Source organism: Moschus berezovskii, chromosome 11, assembly GCF_049115385.1.
Source record: "Moschus berezovskii isolate FMDL1 chromosome 11, NW_MosBer_1.0, whole genome shotgun sequence".
NCBI lineage: Eukaryota > Metazoa > Chordata > Mammalia > Artiodactyla > Moschidae > Moschus > Moschus berezovskii.
This window is the reverse complement of record NC_142470.1, coordinates 69,750,155-69,767,063: the sequence shown is the minus strand read 5'-3', so window position 1 is coordinate 69,767,063 and position 16,909 is coordinate 69,750,155. Positions and strand designations below refer to the sequence as shown.

Here is a 16,909-nt window from a genome sequence, read left to right as displayed (position 1 = left end):
TTCTATTAATTCTTTTGCAGTAATTCTTGAATTTGCTCCTCCTTCTCTAGTCATACACCTCACCCTGATCAAGGACCTCAAAACCAAAAGCATAAATGACATCATTACTACCCATCTATCTTCCTTACCTATTCCTCAAACACTATTATTAATAGAATGTTCAATTCAGTTCAGTCGTTCAGTTGTGTCCGACTCTTTGTGACCCCATGAATCACAGCACGCCAGGCCTCCCCGTCCATCACCAACTCCCAGTTCCATTAATTCACTGGTGTAATTCTCAGTACTTGTAATACTATAAATAGTATATGCTCAATAAACTGAATAAACAAATGAATTCCTTCCTCAATCTATGCTCAATTAATGCCAAAGTGATTTTCCTAAAATATTACTTTTAATCCCCTAATGAGGAATTTTAAATGGTTCACCAATGCCTATATATGCAGTCTAATTCGTAACTAGTGAATTTTCAGGTTTTCTATAATCTGGCCTAGTACAGTTCCCCAAATTGGATTCTCTGCTAAGGCTAGTCCCCTCACCATCTTCCAATTAAAAAATATACATAATATACTTTTCCCTCAAGCTGTTTCCCTACTTTAAAACACCGTCCTCTCATCTATGGCTATCAAGTCCAATAATTCTACAAGATCTGAATCAAATCTAGCTTCCTCCCTATTTAGGTTTCCCTGACTATCCATAACCCAAGAAGCTAAACCAAACTTCTAACTTATATATACAAACAGTAGGGTTCCCCACTCTTTTAGGTTTGTTACTAATCCAAACCTGCTTAATACACACACACTCTCTCTCACTGAAAAGAAACATAAAACTCATGGAAACTAAAGAAAAGAAAGAGAAAAGCTACTAACAAGACATTTGTTTTCAAATACATGCTTGGGATCATTCACCATTCATCTAGGTCAGTTTTATACATTCAATACTTAACACAAATACTTAACTTTAAAACAATAAAATGAGATACTGCAAGATTTTGAATCATCACATATACAATATATTTACAGAGGCAGAAATACAGTTTAATTCATTTGCAAAGATTTTAAACAAAGAATTAGAGAAAATGAAATTAGCATTCAATTATAAATAAACAACACTCCACTTTCACTGAACATTCAAATCAACTGGGATTTTACTGTGATTTATCCTTTCATAACCAGTCTCAGCAAAAATGGACTGGAACAGTGATGAATGTTCATTGGACTTCTGTGATCATTTTACAGTATATGCAAACACTGAATCATTATGCTGCATACCTGAAACTAATATAATGTTAATCTATTATACTTAAAAAAATACACTCTCAGAAATAATGCAAAATAAAATTTTGCTTAATCTTACCAAAAAAAAAAAAAAAAAAGAAGGATTGGAGTATTGCCTCCACTGGTCTTTCTTCACTTCTTATCCACTACCACTTTGTAATAAATAATCCAGGTCTTACTCAAGGACTAGAACCCAACAAACTAAAACTTAAGCCATCATCCTTGGTCCTTTACCACGCGAGGGAAACGCAACAGTCATGTTGTCAATGGTAACATGAAGTTACCATTTTTTTCTGGCTAGCACTAGGAAAGTAAGTCACGTTAAGACTACATCATTTAAAAAAGCTTCCCCCAAAACTATCAGCTATTCCACAAAGACTGATTTTTAATACAAGGATGATGCTAATAAAAAGTTCCAATTACTGGTCTTCTTTCCCTACTATTAAAATTTTCTTTAGTTATAACATTGTTAAAATGAGCTATTTATTATCCAGCTTTCTTTTTTTATTCAAAATACTTTTGCCTACCTCTAATGGTGATCAAGAGGCCATAGCTTCATAAAGAATAAGGAAGTAAGTTCCTTCTCAACTTTAGTTACCTTCACTCTATTTTATTCACCCATTAACCATGGTGTAAGTTTGGGTCTAAATGACCACTCAGAATTGCAACCTCCAAAAGCTCAAATTCCAAAAGTCCCCTCTGACCTCAACATTACACACCACTCTGTCTCACTTCTTCACTCCTTCTAAACCAACTCTTCATTGCTGCAAACTCCAGTCTATCAACCTCCCCGATGACACTTCCCTCCTCACTTTAATGCTCAAATTCTATTCATTTCACTTCTCACCTGAAAATATTCCCACCCCACATCTCTGAATCAATCGCTACTTTTGAATAAACTCCACACATCTTCTGGGTCAGTTTCTGAGTGCTAAGCCACTGAACTCAATCATGCTGACTGGCTCTGCTAAAATGTGTGGTTTCCAAATCTCAAATAAGCCATCAACCCTGCAAGACAATACTTGTATTCATTTTCAACTGACTCCCTTTGTGATTTCCTCCCAGCAGCCTTGTGAAATTTTCCACTTTCCTCCAACTTCCAGACTTTAAATTTTGCTGCTTCCTAGGATATGTCATTGGCCCTTTTGTTTGTTTTTTGACATCCATGTCCTTAATTTCTATTACAAACTTAAAAGCTAATTCCTGTATTTCTATCTCTATTCTAAGCCTTTCTCCTGAGCACAAACCTGTGTATATCCACCTGCCCACAAGATATTTCTCACTGCTCACCAGACATTCCAAAATAAAATTATTTTCCACACTCCCCCTCCCCTTAACTTTTCATAATGCCTTACTTACAAAAGGCACTACCACTATCATCCATTCTTTAAAAAAAAAATTTATTTATGTAGCTGCATCAGGTCTTATTATGGCACACAGACTTAGTTGCGTATGAGACCTTGGATCCCTGAGTCAAACACACATTCCCTGCACTGCAAGACGAATTCTTAACACAGGACCACCAGGGAAGCCCCTCTACCATCCATTCTCCACCCAAGCAAAAAGTTTGATAATCATCTTAAACATATCCCTTTCTCATTCTCCATACCAAACTGGTAGCCCAGTACCATCACGTCAGCATGCTCTCTTCCATATCATTTCTACATCAACGTGGTTTCTATCTCTGTTCTGGCCTCAGACTCAGACCTTCTAAAATGCAAATGCTATTTGCTTAATTACTCCAATGTTCTTTAGTTTATATTAATGCTTTTCAAGATGGAGTGACACATTTTAAAGAAACAAATTATCAAGAACCTCTGAAGATCTGTCCATAGACATCCTAAGAGTCCAAGGCGCCTGTCTGAAAAAAGTCGCTTAAGAAACTAATTTTAAATCTATGATAAAAAAAAAAATTTCAACAGGGAATTACTACTGCAAAAGAAATGTTTTATTATTACCACTTGAAAAAGAATTTAAATTACTGACATGAAAACAAAAAAGTTAAAATTTCTAAAGATTCCCAGGAATACCTGTGGACCCAGTTAAAGAAACACTAGTTATGATGGCTAATTATATATATTAACTTGGCTGGAACACACAGCGCCCAGATATTTGGTCAAATATTATTCTGCATGTTTTGTAAAGGTGTTTTTTGGACAAGATTAACATGTTAAGTCAACCGATTTTAAGTAGAGCAGATTATCCTCCATAATGTGGATGGGCATTATCCAACCATTTGAAGACCTTAATGGAACAAACAGAACTTTCTGCTAGAAAATTGCCTTTGAACTCAGCGCATTTCTTCCCTGAGTTCACATAGGCCCATTCCATTAGATTTCAGACTAAGCCTCCACAATCTCCTGAGCCAATTCTTTAAAATAAATCTATTAATCTCTCTCTCTCTCTCTCTCTCCCCCCACACACAGGCACACACATACAGACACACTCACGCAGATACAATCTTGTCAGTTCCGTTTCTCAGAAGAGGACCTGAACAAATATTCATCTCTCCAGGAAAAAACTCGATCTTCACAATGCGGCTTCTTAAGGAGAGCTCGCCACTCTGCACCTCTTCAAATTCATTTCCCACGTGCAAGAAGCATACAATCTCTGCTCTGGCCACATAAAATATCCTGCAGTTCCCCAATTCCACCATTTTTATTCACATTATCATGTTTCTTTTCATGTTATTTTCTTTACTTAAAACGTCCTCCCTCCTACTGCCACTATTTGTGACTTCTATTCACTTGACTGCTCCTACTCAATGTAAATGATTACCTCTCTGTGCCAACACTGTACCAAGAACGTAATTCCACTACATAGCACACACGCCACACTGCAATTTGTTTACATGTCGTCTCCGTTACTAGTAGGCAAAAGACTGTATCTTACTCAGCATCACATCCCAAACACCTATCAGACAGTTTGTCATACAGACTTTGCTATTACATGAATGAACTGATCTCTGAATGAACCATCCCTTTTATCCTTCTTACTAAGCACTATGTTTATAGATCCTGGAAAAAGAAGTTTCTGTCCAGAGTGGCACTCTGGCCCTCCTCAGGACATGCCCCTCACCATTGGGCAAGAAGTCCATGAAAACAAGAGGACAAACCCCTACACTACCACTTCTTGGTGACAATCCATTTATCTGGAATCTGGAACTGTGGAATTTCTTATTAAAATACCTGTAACCCAATTTCAGCACCTGCACAGGCCTCTTTTCCCATCTGTTCTGAGGATGCGTTCAGTGCTACAGGTACGTACATCCTTGGGCCAAGAAGTAGGTCTTTGGAAGAGGGAGTACAAGAGCCTGGACCTCAGGTACATGCAGGATGTCCACAGGCATACACAGAAGACCTCTTTGTGGTGCCAGAGTCAGGGATTGGGAGGTTGGGATTCACCTCTTCAGATACAAAACTGTGAGTTCATGAATTCTAAATTCCACAAATTACTAATTTGAATTTTTACTGTTGAGCTGTGGACAAAAAATCTCAGTGTGTTGAACATCAACAAGAAAGTTCAGTTCAGTTCAGTTCAGTCGCTCAGTCGTGTCCGACTCTCTGCGACCCCATGAATCACAGCACGCCAGGCCTCCCTGTCCATCACCAACTCCCGGAGTACACTCAAACTCATGTCCACAGAGTCGGTGATGCCATCCAGCCATCTCATTCTCCGTCGTCCCCTTCTCCTCCCGCCCCCAACCTTTCCCAGCATCAGAGTCTTTTCCAGTGAGTCAACTCGTCGCATGAGGTGGCCAAAGTATTGCAGTTTCAGCTTTAGCATCAGTCCCTCCAATGAACATCCAGGACTGATCTCCTCTAGAATGGACTGGTTGGATCTCCTTGCAGTCCAAGGGACTCTCAAGAGTCTTCTCCAGCACCACAGTTCAAAAGCATCAATTCTTCGGCGATCAGCTTTCTTCACAGTCCAACTCTCACATCCATACATGACCACGGGAAAAACCATAGCCTTGACTAGACGGACCTTGGTTGGCAAAGTAATGTCTCTGCTTTTTAATATACTATCAAGGTTGGTCATAACTTAAAGTTACTGGAACACAAACTGAAGACTCTATATATTCTAACACCATACAAAACCACCGACTATGACTTGTTCTTACCACCTCACCTCAGCAAGACATAACATAGGTGGGGAAAAGCTCCAATAAAGGTAATGAAAATAAATAAGGAGACAGAGGGAAAACAAAAGCAAGAAGGAATGGAAGACAAACTAAAGGGCTTCCCTGGTGACTCAGTGGTAAAGAATCGGTGTAGTGTGACTACTGAGTCTGCGCTCGAGCGCCCAGAAACCGTGACTACTGAAGCTGGGACACCCTAGGGTCTGTGCTCCGCCAGAAGAGAAACCACTGCAATAAGAAGTCCATGCACCACAACTAGAGACTAGCCCCTACTCTCCTCAACTCAAGAAAAACCAGTGCGGCATGAAGACTCAGCAAAGCCAAAACAAATGATTTTTAATTTTAGGGAAAAAAGGGAGACAAACTAGAATGTAAAACAAAATTGTACAACACTAAAACTAGAGAGTGTCCTCAAAATTTTGACAATTAATAAAATTACAAAATGTGCGTTCATTCCTTTGACATTTACTGAAAACTTAGATGGACCAATCTATGCTACATGTTGGTGATACATGCCAGGCACCATGCTAAGAGCTGGTGATTCGTAACACTAAATCCCTAGCCTCCAAATGCTAACTGTCTGGTAGTAACAACAATTTAACAATTTAGTAAAGGTAGCTAAGGAATCACACAGAAGAGGGCAATTAACTCTGCCAAGGGGCTTCTCAGCGTGTTAAAGGATGAGTAGGAATTTGTTGGCACAAAAAAAAGGGTGCGGGGAGGAAGGGAAGTCTAGAAGACAGCTATTATTATAATAGAAATAAAAGATTTCAACAGCTAATATTTACTTAGCACTCGCTATATGCTAAGCATTATGCACAAACCATCCTATTTGATTCTTATAATAACACTATGATTCTCTTTTTATCCTGTTTATAAATGAGAAAACTGAGAAGTTAAGTGAGATAACACCAATAGAGATCATACCAAACTGAGCCGTGAAAGATCATGATTTGTTTGAGGAAACATGAACAGGCAGGTATGGTGACATGAAACCAAGTCCATCTGATGCAAAGCCCAAATTCATTCCACTTTACCACACAGCCTATTATTCATTCATTCAAGATAGGTGTATCAAGAACCTACTGTGTATCAAGCACTGTGTTAGGAACAGAGATATAAAAGATATAGTCTTTGGTACCAAGACACTCACAGGTTAGTCAGTAGAGTCTAGCATAACAAAAACTGCTATTACCAAGGTATATACAGGGTCCTACGGAAGCAAAAGGAGTGCTAAGCCTCAGATGGGCCAGGGAATGGCTGCAAAGTTAAAGAAAGCATTCGTAAGGAGGTGGAGTGTTCTACGGAAGGGAAATGTGTATAGAAAGGCACAGAGACATATGAGAACACAGCTTGTCTTTGGGAACTCTAAGTTTGCTCAGTCTTAGGGTATGCACTGAGCACTGGTACTATGCAAAGATAAAAACAGAATTGGGCAGCAGCCAGATCTCAAAGGAGTCTAAACATTCAAGTAATATGTTTACTCTGAAGGCAGAAGAAGGCTGCCGAGCCATCTTAAAGATAGGAGTGACATGATAAAATCTGTGTGGTGAAAAATTTCCTATGATTACAGATGAGGAGACAACTTGAAGGAGGGCAAGACAAAGGTAAGAAAACCAGTTAGGGGCTATTGCATTAACACGAGTCAGGGACATATCTGAGAAATATTTCAGAGGTAAACCAAAAACCAGGTAGTAAGACAGCAACTCTGACTATATCATGAGTGTGTTCTTAAAGAAGTCAAAACAAAAACAAAACTGAACAAAAACCATATGAGAGACCATTCCAAAATTCAGAGTCAATGCCATACCTGGTAAGAAAACATGTATTTTACTAGACATTTGACGGTTACTTAGTCATGAAGTTAGCACAGTGTATTTTTGAATCTTAAGCACTAGTAGAATGAAGGAAGATTTCTCAACTTCCTCTATTAAATGTCTTCTTTAGGTATACTTTATGAAGCTGCTTCTCGGGAAATACTGAAGCAGAAGTTGGATGACCATGTGTCATGTAAGAATGATTTTCATGGTAGATGATTTCTAAAATCCCTTCAAATTCAAGATTTCTAAAAGAAGAAATGCCATAAACAAGTATATCACAATTACTACATAATTCAAGTACAGATTTCTGTCGGGGTCTATCTAATGGGGTTGAATCACAGAATTTCAAAATATGGTTCTGATACTATTAACAACTTTTCAGTACTTAAAACCCTAACATAACCATATTTTCAACTGCTTAGGTAGTATGACTAAAATTATGAAATCAACTACAATGTCACAAATACCTTAAAAATTCACAGCAAGAAATATCCTAAATTGGTTGCAAAACTGCATGACATCTCAAACAGGAAAATGATTATTTCCACTTCACTGTCACAAGCCCTATGTCTGATAACTAGCACTGAAGAAAAAAGATTTCATCTGGTTGAAGTAGGAAAATGCCCTGCAGCATGCAGAAGAGCTGGCCATCATTACAGATCTCTAAATAGCTTCCTCTTCCCATGAGTTAGAGGACTGATGCCTTGTCACAGGCTCTTACAGAGATTCTTTGATTCAAGGAGCTACTCAATGAAATTCAGGATTCATCTCTGAATACAGTGAATCCCAAATCATTGAAGAGATTCCGAAATTATAAGGCAGAGTCATAAACTAGAAAGAAGAGGTCCATTCTTTACTTTCAAATTCTGGGTCAAAAATGGCAAATCCAGAAGTCACTAAACTAATGAATATTCTTATTCTTTAGATGAAAAAAAGATTCTACCAAAAGGATCCTATGAGAAAATTCTGTCACATCTGAAAGCGGGAATACAAGACAGATTTTTAAGTATATAAACAGATTTTCATAACTGGCCAAGATGAAATTAAAGGAACCAAATTTACCCTCCTGCGTGAAACAACTGGGGGTGGGAGGGGTGGGATGGGGAAGGACACAAAACATACAAAGCATTTTTCAAAACAATGGACATCAGGCAACAAAGAACAGTAGATCCTTCATAGTTGGAAAACATACAAAATAAGTCCTACCACTATACCAATTTATTGCCTTGAAAGAGTTTCTAGGCCGCAGAACAGGAATGGGGAACGGAGGCAGAGCACAGTGGTCTCCCTGAATCCAGGACACAGAACTTAGTCTGGGGACAGCAAGGTGACCTTCATATACACAGCAGAGCACCTAAGAGAGAGCTGCTCAGAAAGATCCAGAGATCTGCACAGGGTATCCCTCAAGTTTTTAGCTGAGTACTTATCGGCACATATGTGTGAAGAAACTATCCACAGACAGGGAAAGAGCCACCAAAAAGGATTACAGGGAACACCACCCGGAGCGCACAGAAGTCCAGAACAGTTCCCGTTCCCACCGCCAGAGTACTCAGAAGGGTTTAGCCTTCACAGTGCAACAAAGCAAAGTGGTACTGCCTAACACAACTTAAAAGCAAGATCTGAAAAGACCACTGTTTCCAAGTAACTTAACTGCATTCCAAAACAAAGCTCAAAAATATTTTTAATGAGATGCAAAAAAATCCTGCACCCAACAACAAAGTAAAATTTCAAATGTCTGGCATCTAATAAAAAATTACCAGGTATGCAAAAAGCAAGGAAGCACAATCCATAGTGAGAAGAAAAATCAATCAAAACCAACCAAGAAACAGCACAGACAGTATTAGAAGACATGAACATTAACCCAGTTATTACTGTATTCTCTATGTTCAAGAAGCTACAGAAAAGACAAAACATGAAATCAATAGACGTGGAAGATATAAAAAAGACTGAATTTTTCGAGATGGACTACAGTATCTAAAACGAAAAACACACTGGATGGGACTAACAGCAGATTAAACATTACAGAAAAAAAGGATTAATGAATTTAGCAAGATTATCCAAAGTGAAACAAAGAAAAAGACTGAAAAGAAAACTGAATGGTATATCAACAACATCAAGTAGCCTGATATACATGCAACTGGACTTCCAAAAGGAAAGGGAGCAAAGAAAAGATATATATATTTAAGAAATAATGGCCAGATTTTTTCCAAATTTGATAAAAACTATAAAACCACAGATCCAAGAAGCTCAATGAACTCCAAGCACAAGAAATGTCACACACACACACACAAAATCCATATGCTGCATTTACAAACGGTTATCACCCACAAATTCTATAACCAAACTTAATCTAGAAATTATTTTTAGGTTAACTACTAGGTACAATTTCAACTGACAATTTAATATAATAAATCAAAAGTTAATCTGAGCGAAGTGCCCAGTAGAAATCTTAATGATTTCAAAATTAGCAAAATATAGCTTTTAAAACAATGTGTATTTTGTTGCCCTATTAGGTAAATAATTAGGTAATAAATTTGTGTGGATCTCATAAGACATTTTTTAAAAAACTAAAACATATGTCTTTCTTTTTTTCTTAATTTTCTTTTCCTTTAATTTATACAGGTCATTCAGAACAGAATTAGGACACTGAAAAAACTTTTAAAGAAACTAAAAGGTGGAATTAAAAACAGAAGCAGATTTGAGGTTTGGAATAGAGCTAGTCTTCCCAAAAAAAACAACCTGGCAACCACTATTTTGGAACACCATTACTTTCAAAATATACACACACATATATATTTTAAGTATAAAACTGTAACCAAAGTGGAAAGAAGCTAAAGTGTCTGTTTTTAGCACCTCGGCTAACTATTCTGGCTTCAAAGAAAAACTACTAAATATTTTTTGGAAAAGAATCATTCAAATAAAAACCATTAACGGGAAAAATTAATGTATTTTCCTATATTTATGAGCACACGTGTTTTTTTAGGGTTCAACATACAAACTCAAAATCTTCTGTCTAAAAACAAATAAGAAAAGAGACATAGGGGAACAAGTTCTGAGTATCTACTGTAATGGCTACCCTTCCTGTCATTTGTGTTCCCTAAAATAGAAGTTGGTTTAATTATTCTACCACTTTGCTTGGGAAATAGAGGGATATTTCAAAGATTAAAGATACTTCCATAGGAAAGTTGCCCAAAATATATTTATTATCCCTGGAAATAATTAATGTCCACATTCCCTTTTCCTTTCTTAAGAAAAAAAATACATTCAGATAACATATTTCTTTGGGTGCCTATACAAAAAAAGAAAACCACTTTTGGAAACATGTAGTATACTACTTTGCTGTAGGATCAACACATATACGAAAAACAGCACAAAAGTCTCTTTGAGCATACAAGACTCTGAGTACACAGACTGAAGTTACAAGTGGAACAGTTATTTATGGATTTCACTATACCTTCTTTTAAGTACAAAAATCTAAAGAGAAAACTAATACCAAAAATATGCAGAATTGATCATTTTTATGTTAGGGTATTAGTCTATTAACAGTAGACTTACTCTCTGGTAACATTTACTAATAATGCACTAAATTCCCACATTTGTAACACAAAGAATATATTAAAATGGAAAGTTTCAAACTACTCTTGTAATCAGGTAGTATGCAAGAGAAATAAGGCTAATACACATAATTCTGAGCACAGCTGTAATATTCACTACACTGATGTGCTGAGAATGCACCTAACGCTACAGTATCTATGATAAAAATAGTTTTTATTTCATTGATCCAGCTACCAATGTGATTTCAATATTCAACTGCCACCTCAAAAACACTTTTCTACTTAATTTAAAGCCAACATTGTAAACATAAAAGACAAAGATTTGCCTACTAAATCATTAGCTAATTGTCATCAAGCTTTCAATCACCTGCATTTCAAAACAAGCTCTAAGAACACCTTAAAATGATTCCCCAAATATTAATCAAATAATTCACACAATCAATCATCTAATCAGACTTTAGTTATTATAAGCATTTAAATTACTTCCTACAGCAAGTCTTCACCAATCAGAACTGCTGTTTGAAATTCTTTTCTCTGAAATCTGTTATTACTTCACCAGTTTCAAAATTTGAGCCATTTATTTTTAGACAAAGGTTAATAAGAAACATTCTGTACCAAATGCACATAACTTTACAGTAAACGCTCCCCCCCCCCGCCCCCCACCTCAGCAAACTATTCTATTTCTCCTCCTCATTTTACCAAGTTATCAAAAAGGACACAATGTGGTTTGGATTTCAGCACTGAAGACAGTAAGTGACAATACATGATTTGCAGAATGAAAAATTAAAGTTTCACAATTTTAACAGGTATAATTACTGGCTTGTGATAAATGGGGTGAGCATGTAAGATTATCACCTCTCAAGGTTCTTAAACCACCTGAATTTTTCTGACCAAAGATCTTAAAACATAGTCTCTAAGTTCACAGTATGCAATTAAAAAAATAAAAAGCTGCCTAGAAAGAAAAAACAGAGCACTTACATTTGAAGCATGACTTGGTTCAAGAATACCCCATCCACCAAAGCCACATATTCATCCAGGTTGGTCCCATTTCCTGCAGCCAGAGGTCCAAACGTTTTAACCTAGAACAAAATGATCATTACGACACGAACGCCCACCTCCATCTCTGCAGCCACAAATAATGCAGCAAAATATGCAACAAATAACACCCCACTTACCCAAGTGACCAAGGGGCTGGTCATGAACTGCTCCAGCAGGGGAGTAAAAACCTCGTTCTCCATTTTACAGAGAATGTACTTGAAAAAAAAGGAACTACCACAAAAAAACGCCTAGAGAATTGGTCACTAAACGTTGAAGAAATAAGTAGAAATCAATGAAAGTCCACTTTGACACGGGAAGAAAATCCCATCGTGGAGGGGAGAAAAACTCTCCCTCCTCAAAAAAGACCCGAGAGGGAAACGAATCGAAATCCCGAAAAGTGGCTTCGACAGCAGCCACGAGCGGCAGCCTGCGCTGGAAATGTCTCTACCGGGCGAGGAGGGGCAGAGAAAAGGCATCTGGAGGAGGAGGAAGGGAGAAGGGGCTGGAGCAGCAAGACAAAAAGCCCGGCAAGGTTGCCCAGCTCCTGCAGGAGCCAGACCAGCGAGGCTGCCCCCAACGAATTAATCCCACCGTGGGCTCAATGAAATCCCACGTTAGATACCACGTTAAGGGTTCCGAGCGGCCGCCAGGCTAGACCTCAGTGTTCCGCTCAACACGTTCCACCCACCAGTGGGCATGGAGCAGCTTTGACCCACGGAGCTTTCCCTGCCTGCAGCCCCTCACCAACGACAGGCAGCGCTCGCTCCTTCCCCCCGAGCACACACCATCTCTCAGCCGCCTTCGAGCCTCGCCGCCTGCCCCCTTCCCCTCCCGGGGGGTGGGGGCTTGAATGAGTGTCCCTAACCCCCCAGCTTCCCAAGCCCCGCCAGCCTTTTCAGTGCGCCTCTGGGAAGCCCTGGCACAAAACCACCGCCGCGCTCCAGCCTCCTCCTCCGCCCTCTCTAGAGGAGCCGGAGTAACGGCCTCAGAACCGCAGTGCCGCATCACACCCCGCTCCTTGCCGCTCAACTAGCGCCTCCAGCCAGCCGTCAAAGGGAGCGTGCAGCTCCCTCCGCGGCCATATCCTTCCGCCGACTCCCCGCCCCTCCCGCGCCGCAAGCCTCTGGATTGTGGGAGAAGAAAACCGCTGCATGAGCGCGCTCCCGAGTGCGCGCGACCCCGGGCCGGCCCCGCCGCCGCCCAGATCCTAGCGGCGGGCGCGGCGTGGACGCGCGCTCGCTGCAGCTGCTGCGGTGGCCCGCTCCTCGCTCGCGCCCAGGATGGTTGCCAGGGCCTGGGGGGCGGGGATGGGGAAGGGAGAGGAAGGGGGCTGCTCGCTTGCTCATACCTAATTATGGTTTATTTCCTCCCCGAGTGCTTTCTTTGATGTGTGAAGGAAAGAGAACGAAATCCCTCTCTTCTAAACATGAGGGATGCAGACGGCCTTTTTCGGACAGTTTGATCTGTTGAGCGTGCTTTCGCCAGCAAAACGGAGTAGGAAAACTCACTGCAGTAAATAGCGAAGAAGGGACTTGAGCCGCAAACTTGTTTGTTTTAGGGGTTTTTTCCTCTTTTTGCTTCTTCTTTAAAAAATCCAGTCCATGAAAGCATGCATGCTCTTCAAAGTTGCACGTGAATGTAGTAGGGTTTTAAATAACCAAAGCTGCCTTTCAACATGTTGGTACTTTATAACTGGAGCAAACGTGATTCAGACATTGTTGTTTGACTATTTGGTGATTGAAAAAAATCCAAACAAAAATCAAGAGCTACTAAGAGGAAACACTTGGAAGTCATCCAAGTTGGATGACAAATAAACAGATTACATATTTGTCATAAATCTTAATGCTGTGCACGACTGGAACCATCAAAGTAATTTTAACAGTTCCCCCACAAAATTAAATGTTATTCCTCTTCATTTTGAAGGAAAATAAGGCTTTTCCCTGGGACAAAATGGCATGCAAAAACATTTTTTTAGAAAATAAATATAGTATTATAGTTCTTCAGTGTGTGTTTACATAAATATCTACTTTGAGTACTTACATGATATTTTTAATTAGCAGTAAAAATGTTTTTGTGGTAACACTGAATTAAGAACAGCACAATTTCTTATTTAGGTTGTTGAGAGCCTGGGTTCTAGAGTCTTCTGCTGAATTCAAATCCAGGCTCTAATATTTACCAGCTGTGTAAGCCTAGGCAAGTCTCTGAACCTCTCTGCACTTTACTTTCTTCACATGTTAAGCAGGGTTAATTTAATAGAGTTAAATGGCAACCTAGAGTAAGGGCTTTATACATATTATTGGTGGTGTTTTCATTATTATTCCTCTCAAATTAAGAATCTTGAGGGAAAAAACTTGAAATGTAATCTCATTTCAGTTGCAGGAGAAAGAATCTTGCTTTGGAGAGCAGAGAAATGCACCTCCCAGATTATCTTAATTAAAATTAGGATGCATTCATGTGGCACTTTGCTAAGTGATATACAGCGTAGAATCTTGCATTGCCCTGGCCAGTACACAAGTTCTGGGTCATCCCGGTTGTTAGCAATGTTTTCCCTTTGCTCCTGATGATTCTTTCTTAATCACAATCCTTTATTTGGAAACACAGACCAAGAGTGAACAGGCTCTAAGAAGGAAGAATTGCCATATGCCTAACTTGTCCACTTTTCTTTGTAATCTCTCAGAAACCTGGCTCAAAACAACATGGAAGTGTTCATGCCTGTACTGCGGTTTGTGTTAAGACAGACCAACCTGTTTCATTCATAAAGGAAAACACCATGAAGTTTAACACCAGTGTGAGTTAAGGGCATTCTGGATGGTAATGACTGAAGGTTGGCACAGGAGTTGAAAGTTAAGATAGAATTGTTTATCCTCTTTACATTTAGTAGCTAGCCCTCACAGAAATCTGGATTCCCCTTTAGAACCAGATGGCCCCAGATGCTTCCTGGTCTATCTTTAGGTTTAACACACACACACACACACACACACACACACAAGCACGCAACAAAGAAACATGAGGAGTTAATTGTAAAAGCAGGAAGCTTAAGAACAGACGGAGGTCTGGAGTAACTTATTTGAAAACCTACCAATTCACAATTCTCTAGTTTAACAGCAGCCTTAGAAATGCTTTATAATATCTCAAGAGTACAATCAGGAAACTTCTCTGTCTGGCAAAAGAGGATTGCACATTATATACAACTTAATGGTCTTTGAATTACAACATCCTGTAAGAATAAATCCAAAAGTTCTCCCTATCCTCCTTTCACTTAGGAAGAGATTTCTCAAGATTTCTTCAAGGTATTTTTTTGTGGTTTGTAATTATGTGTCCTGAATTCATTCCTTCTTAGAACATTAAAACCCCAGGAAAGGACTTTGGAGAAATCATATTGATCTGGCTAGGGTCTAAACCTCCACCCTCTTCTAAGCAGAAATTAAATTATTGGAATTGACCAGGATCAATTTAGGAATCACTAGAGAAAGATTCTTTCTGGGTATTATAATTGAGGCTTCCCTTGCAGGTCACATGTATGTAACACAACCTGTGTACTAAAAGCACCCATGTTTACCTCCATCTTGATTTACACTACAGGAAGTGATAAACTCACTCAGAACCAGGTTCCTTGGTGACAAATATTTGCAAAGCTAATCACATCCATAAACTAGTATAATAAATGTCATAAATACAGTAGCAGAATGGCATTGTTGTTTAGAATAGCTGAAAATGAAAATAACCCAAATGCCCATCGGCTGATAATTGAATAAATTAAATGCGGTGTATCTATAAAATGGAGTATTATTTGGCAATAAAAAACAGTGAAATACTAACACAAGCTAAGTATGGATGAACCTTGAAAACATTATGCTAAGCTAAAGAAGTCTGTCACAAATGCCTGTCACATATTGTATGATACCATTTATATGAAATGTCCAGAAGAAACAAGTCTATAGAGACAGAAAGTAGATTAGTGTCTGTCTAGGTCTGGGGAGGTTGGAAGGAAATAGGATTCATGATTTAGGGGTGTGGGTTTCGAGAAAATACTCAATGACTGTTGTGATTGATACACAATACTGTGAATATACAATAATCACTGAATTGGACACCTAAAATGGCTGAATTGTCAATTAGTTCTTAAGGAATGGCATCATTGCTTCATGAATATTTAAAAAGAAATGCCAGGTCATCAAGAAATCTAATCTCTCAAAGATTTCTCAAAAGGGTCTCTAAGTCCTCTCGATGTAAAGAATAAAATTTTAAATTCACCTTAGAATATAGAAGGTATATGTTTTAATTATCAAGCATAGTTTTAAGAGAAACATAATAGGATGATAAAGAGAAGGTATATTACCTAATTTCTTTGAGCATCTATTTCCTCAGCTGTAAAATGGGATAGTGGTTTCATTCCCTAAGGACATCTAATTAGTGTACTTGTAGTTCTGCTCTACATCTCAAATGGGCAGAGGAAAGTAAAGTTGGAAGAGATGATGGGGCAGAGAAAGGAATCCTCTTCTGAGCCTGGTCATCAGTAAAGAGAAAATCGCTCAGTCACGTTCGACTCTTTGCGACCCCATGAACAGAATTCTCCAGGCCAGAATACTGGAGTGGGTAGCCTTTCCCTTCTCCAGGGGAATCTTCCCAACCCAGGAACTGAACTGGGGTCTCCGGCATTGCAGGTGAATTCTTTACCAACTGAACTATCAGGGAAGAGTGAAAGTCACTCAGTGGTGTCCGATGCTTTGTGACCCCATGGACTATACAGTCCATGGAATTCTCCAGGGCAGAATACTGGAATGGGTAGCCTTTCCCTTCTCCAGGTGATCTTCCCAACCCAAGTATCAAACCCAGGTCTCCCACATTGCAGACAGATTCTTTACCAGCTGAGCCACCAGGGAAGCCCTGTCTACAATGATTCCTCTCAAATCCCCTAATGCTGTATTCTGAACAAGGTGAACCATCACAAATTCATCATTACATTCCATGCTTGTTGTTGTTCAGCCATGTCTGACTCTGCAACCCCATGGACTGCAGCTCGCCAGGCTTCCCTGTCCTTCACCATCTCCCAGAGCTTGCTCAAACTCATGTCCATTGAGT

At 39.2% G+C, this 16,909-nt stretch overlaps 1 protein-coding gene across 8 annotated transcripts in view; it reads right to left on the bottom strand.

The window, feature by feature from the left end:
• Nucleotides 1-13,005, bottom strand: part of CCDC88A (coiled-coil and HOOK domain protein 88A) — a 119,078-nt gene extending 106,073 nt beyond the window's left edge. For 3 of the 8 annotated variants that reach the window (XM_055401099.2, XM_055401100.2, XM_055401103.2), the window contains exons 1-2: nucleotides 11,965-12,962; nucleotides 11,768-11,868 (exon numbers count right to left, since the gene is read on the bottom strand). In XM_055401099.2, coding sequence (XP_055257074.2) covers nucleotides 11,768-11,868; nucleotides 11,965-12,027 — 164 coding nt within the window. In that variant the 5' untranslated portion in view covers nucleotides 12,028-12,962. Of the gene's footprint in view, nucleotides 1-11,767; nucleotides 11,869-11,964 lie in introns of those variants that run through there. The other 5 variants (XM_055401096.2, XM_055401098.2, XM_055401095.2 and 2 more) reach the window with 3 other exon arrangements.
• Nucleotides 13,006-16,909: the final 3,904 nt, after the last annotated feature.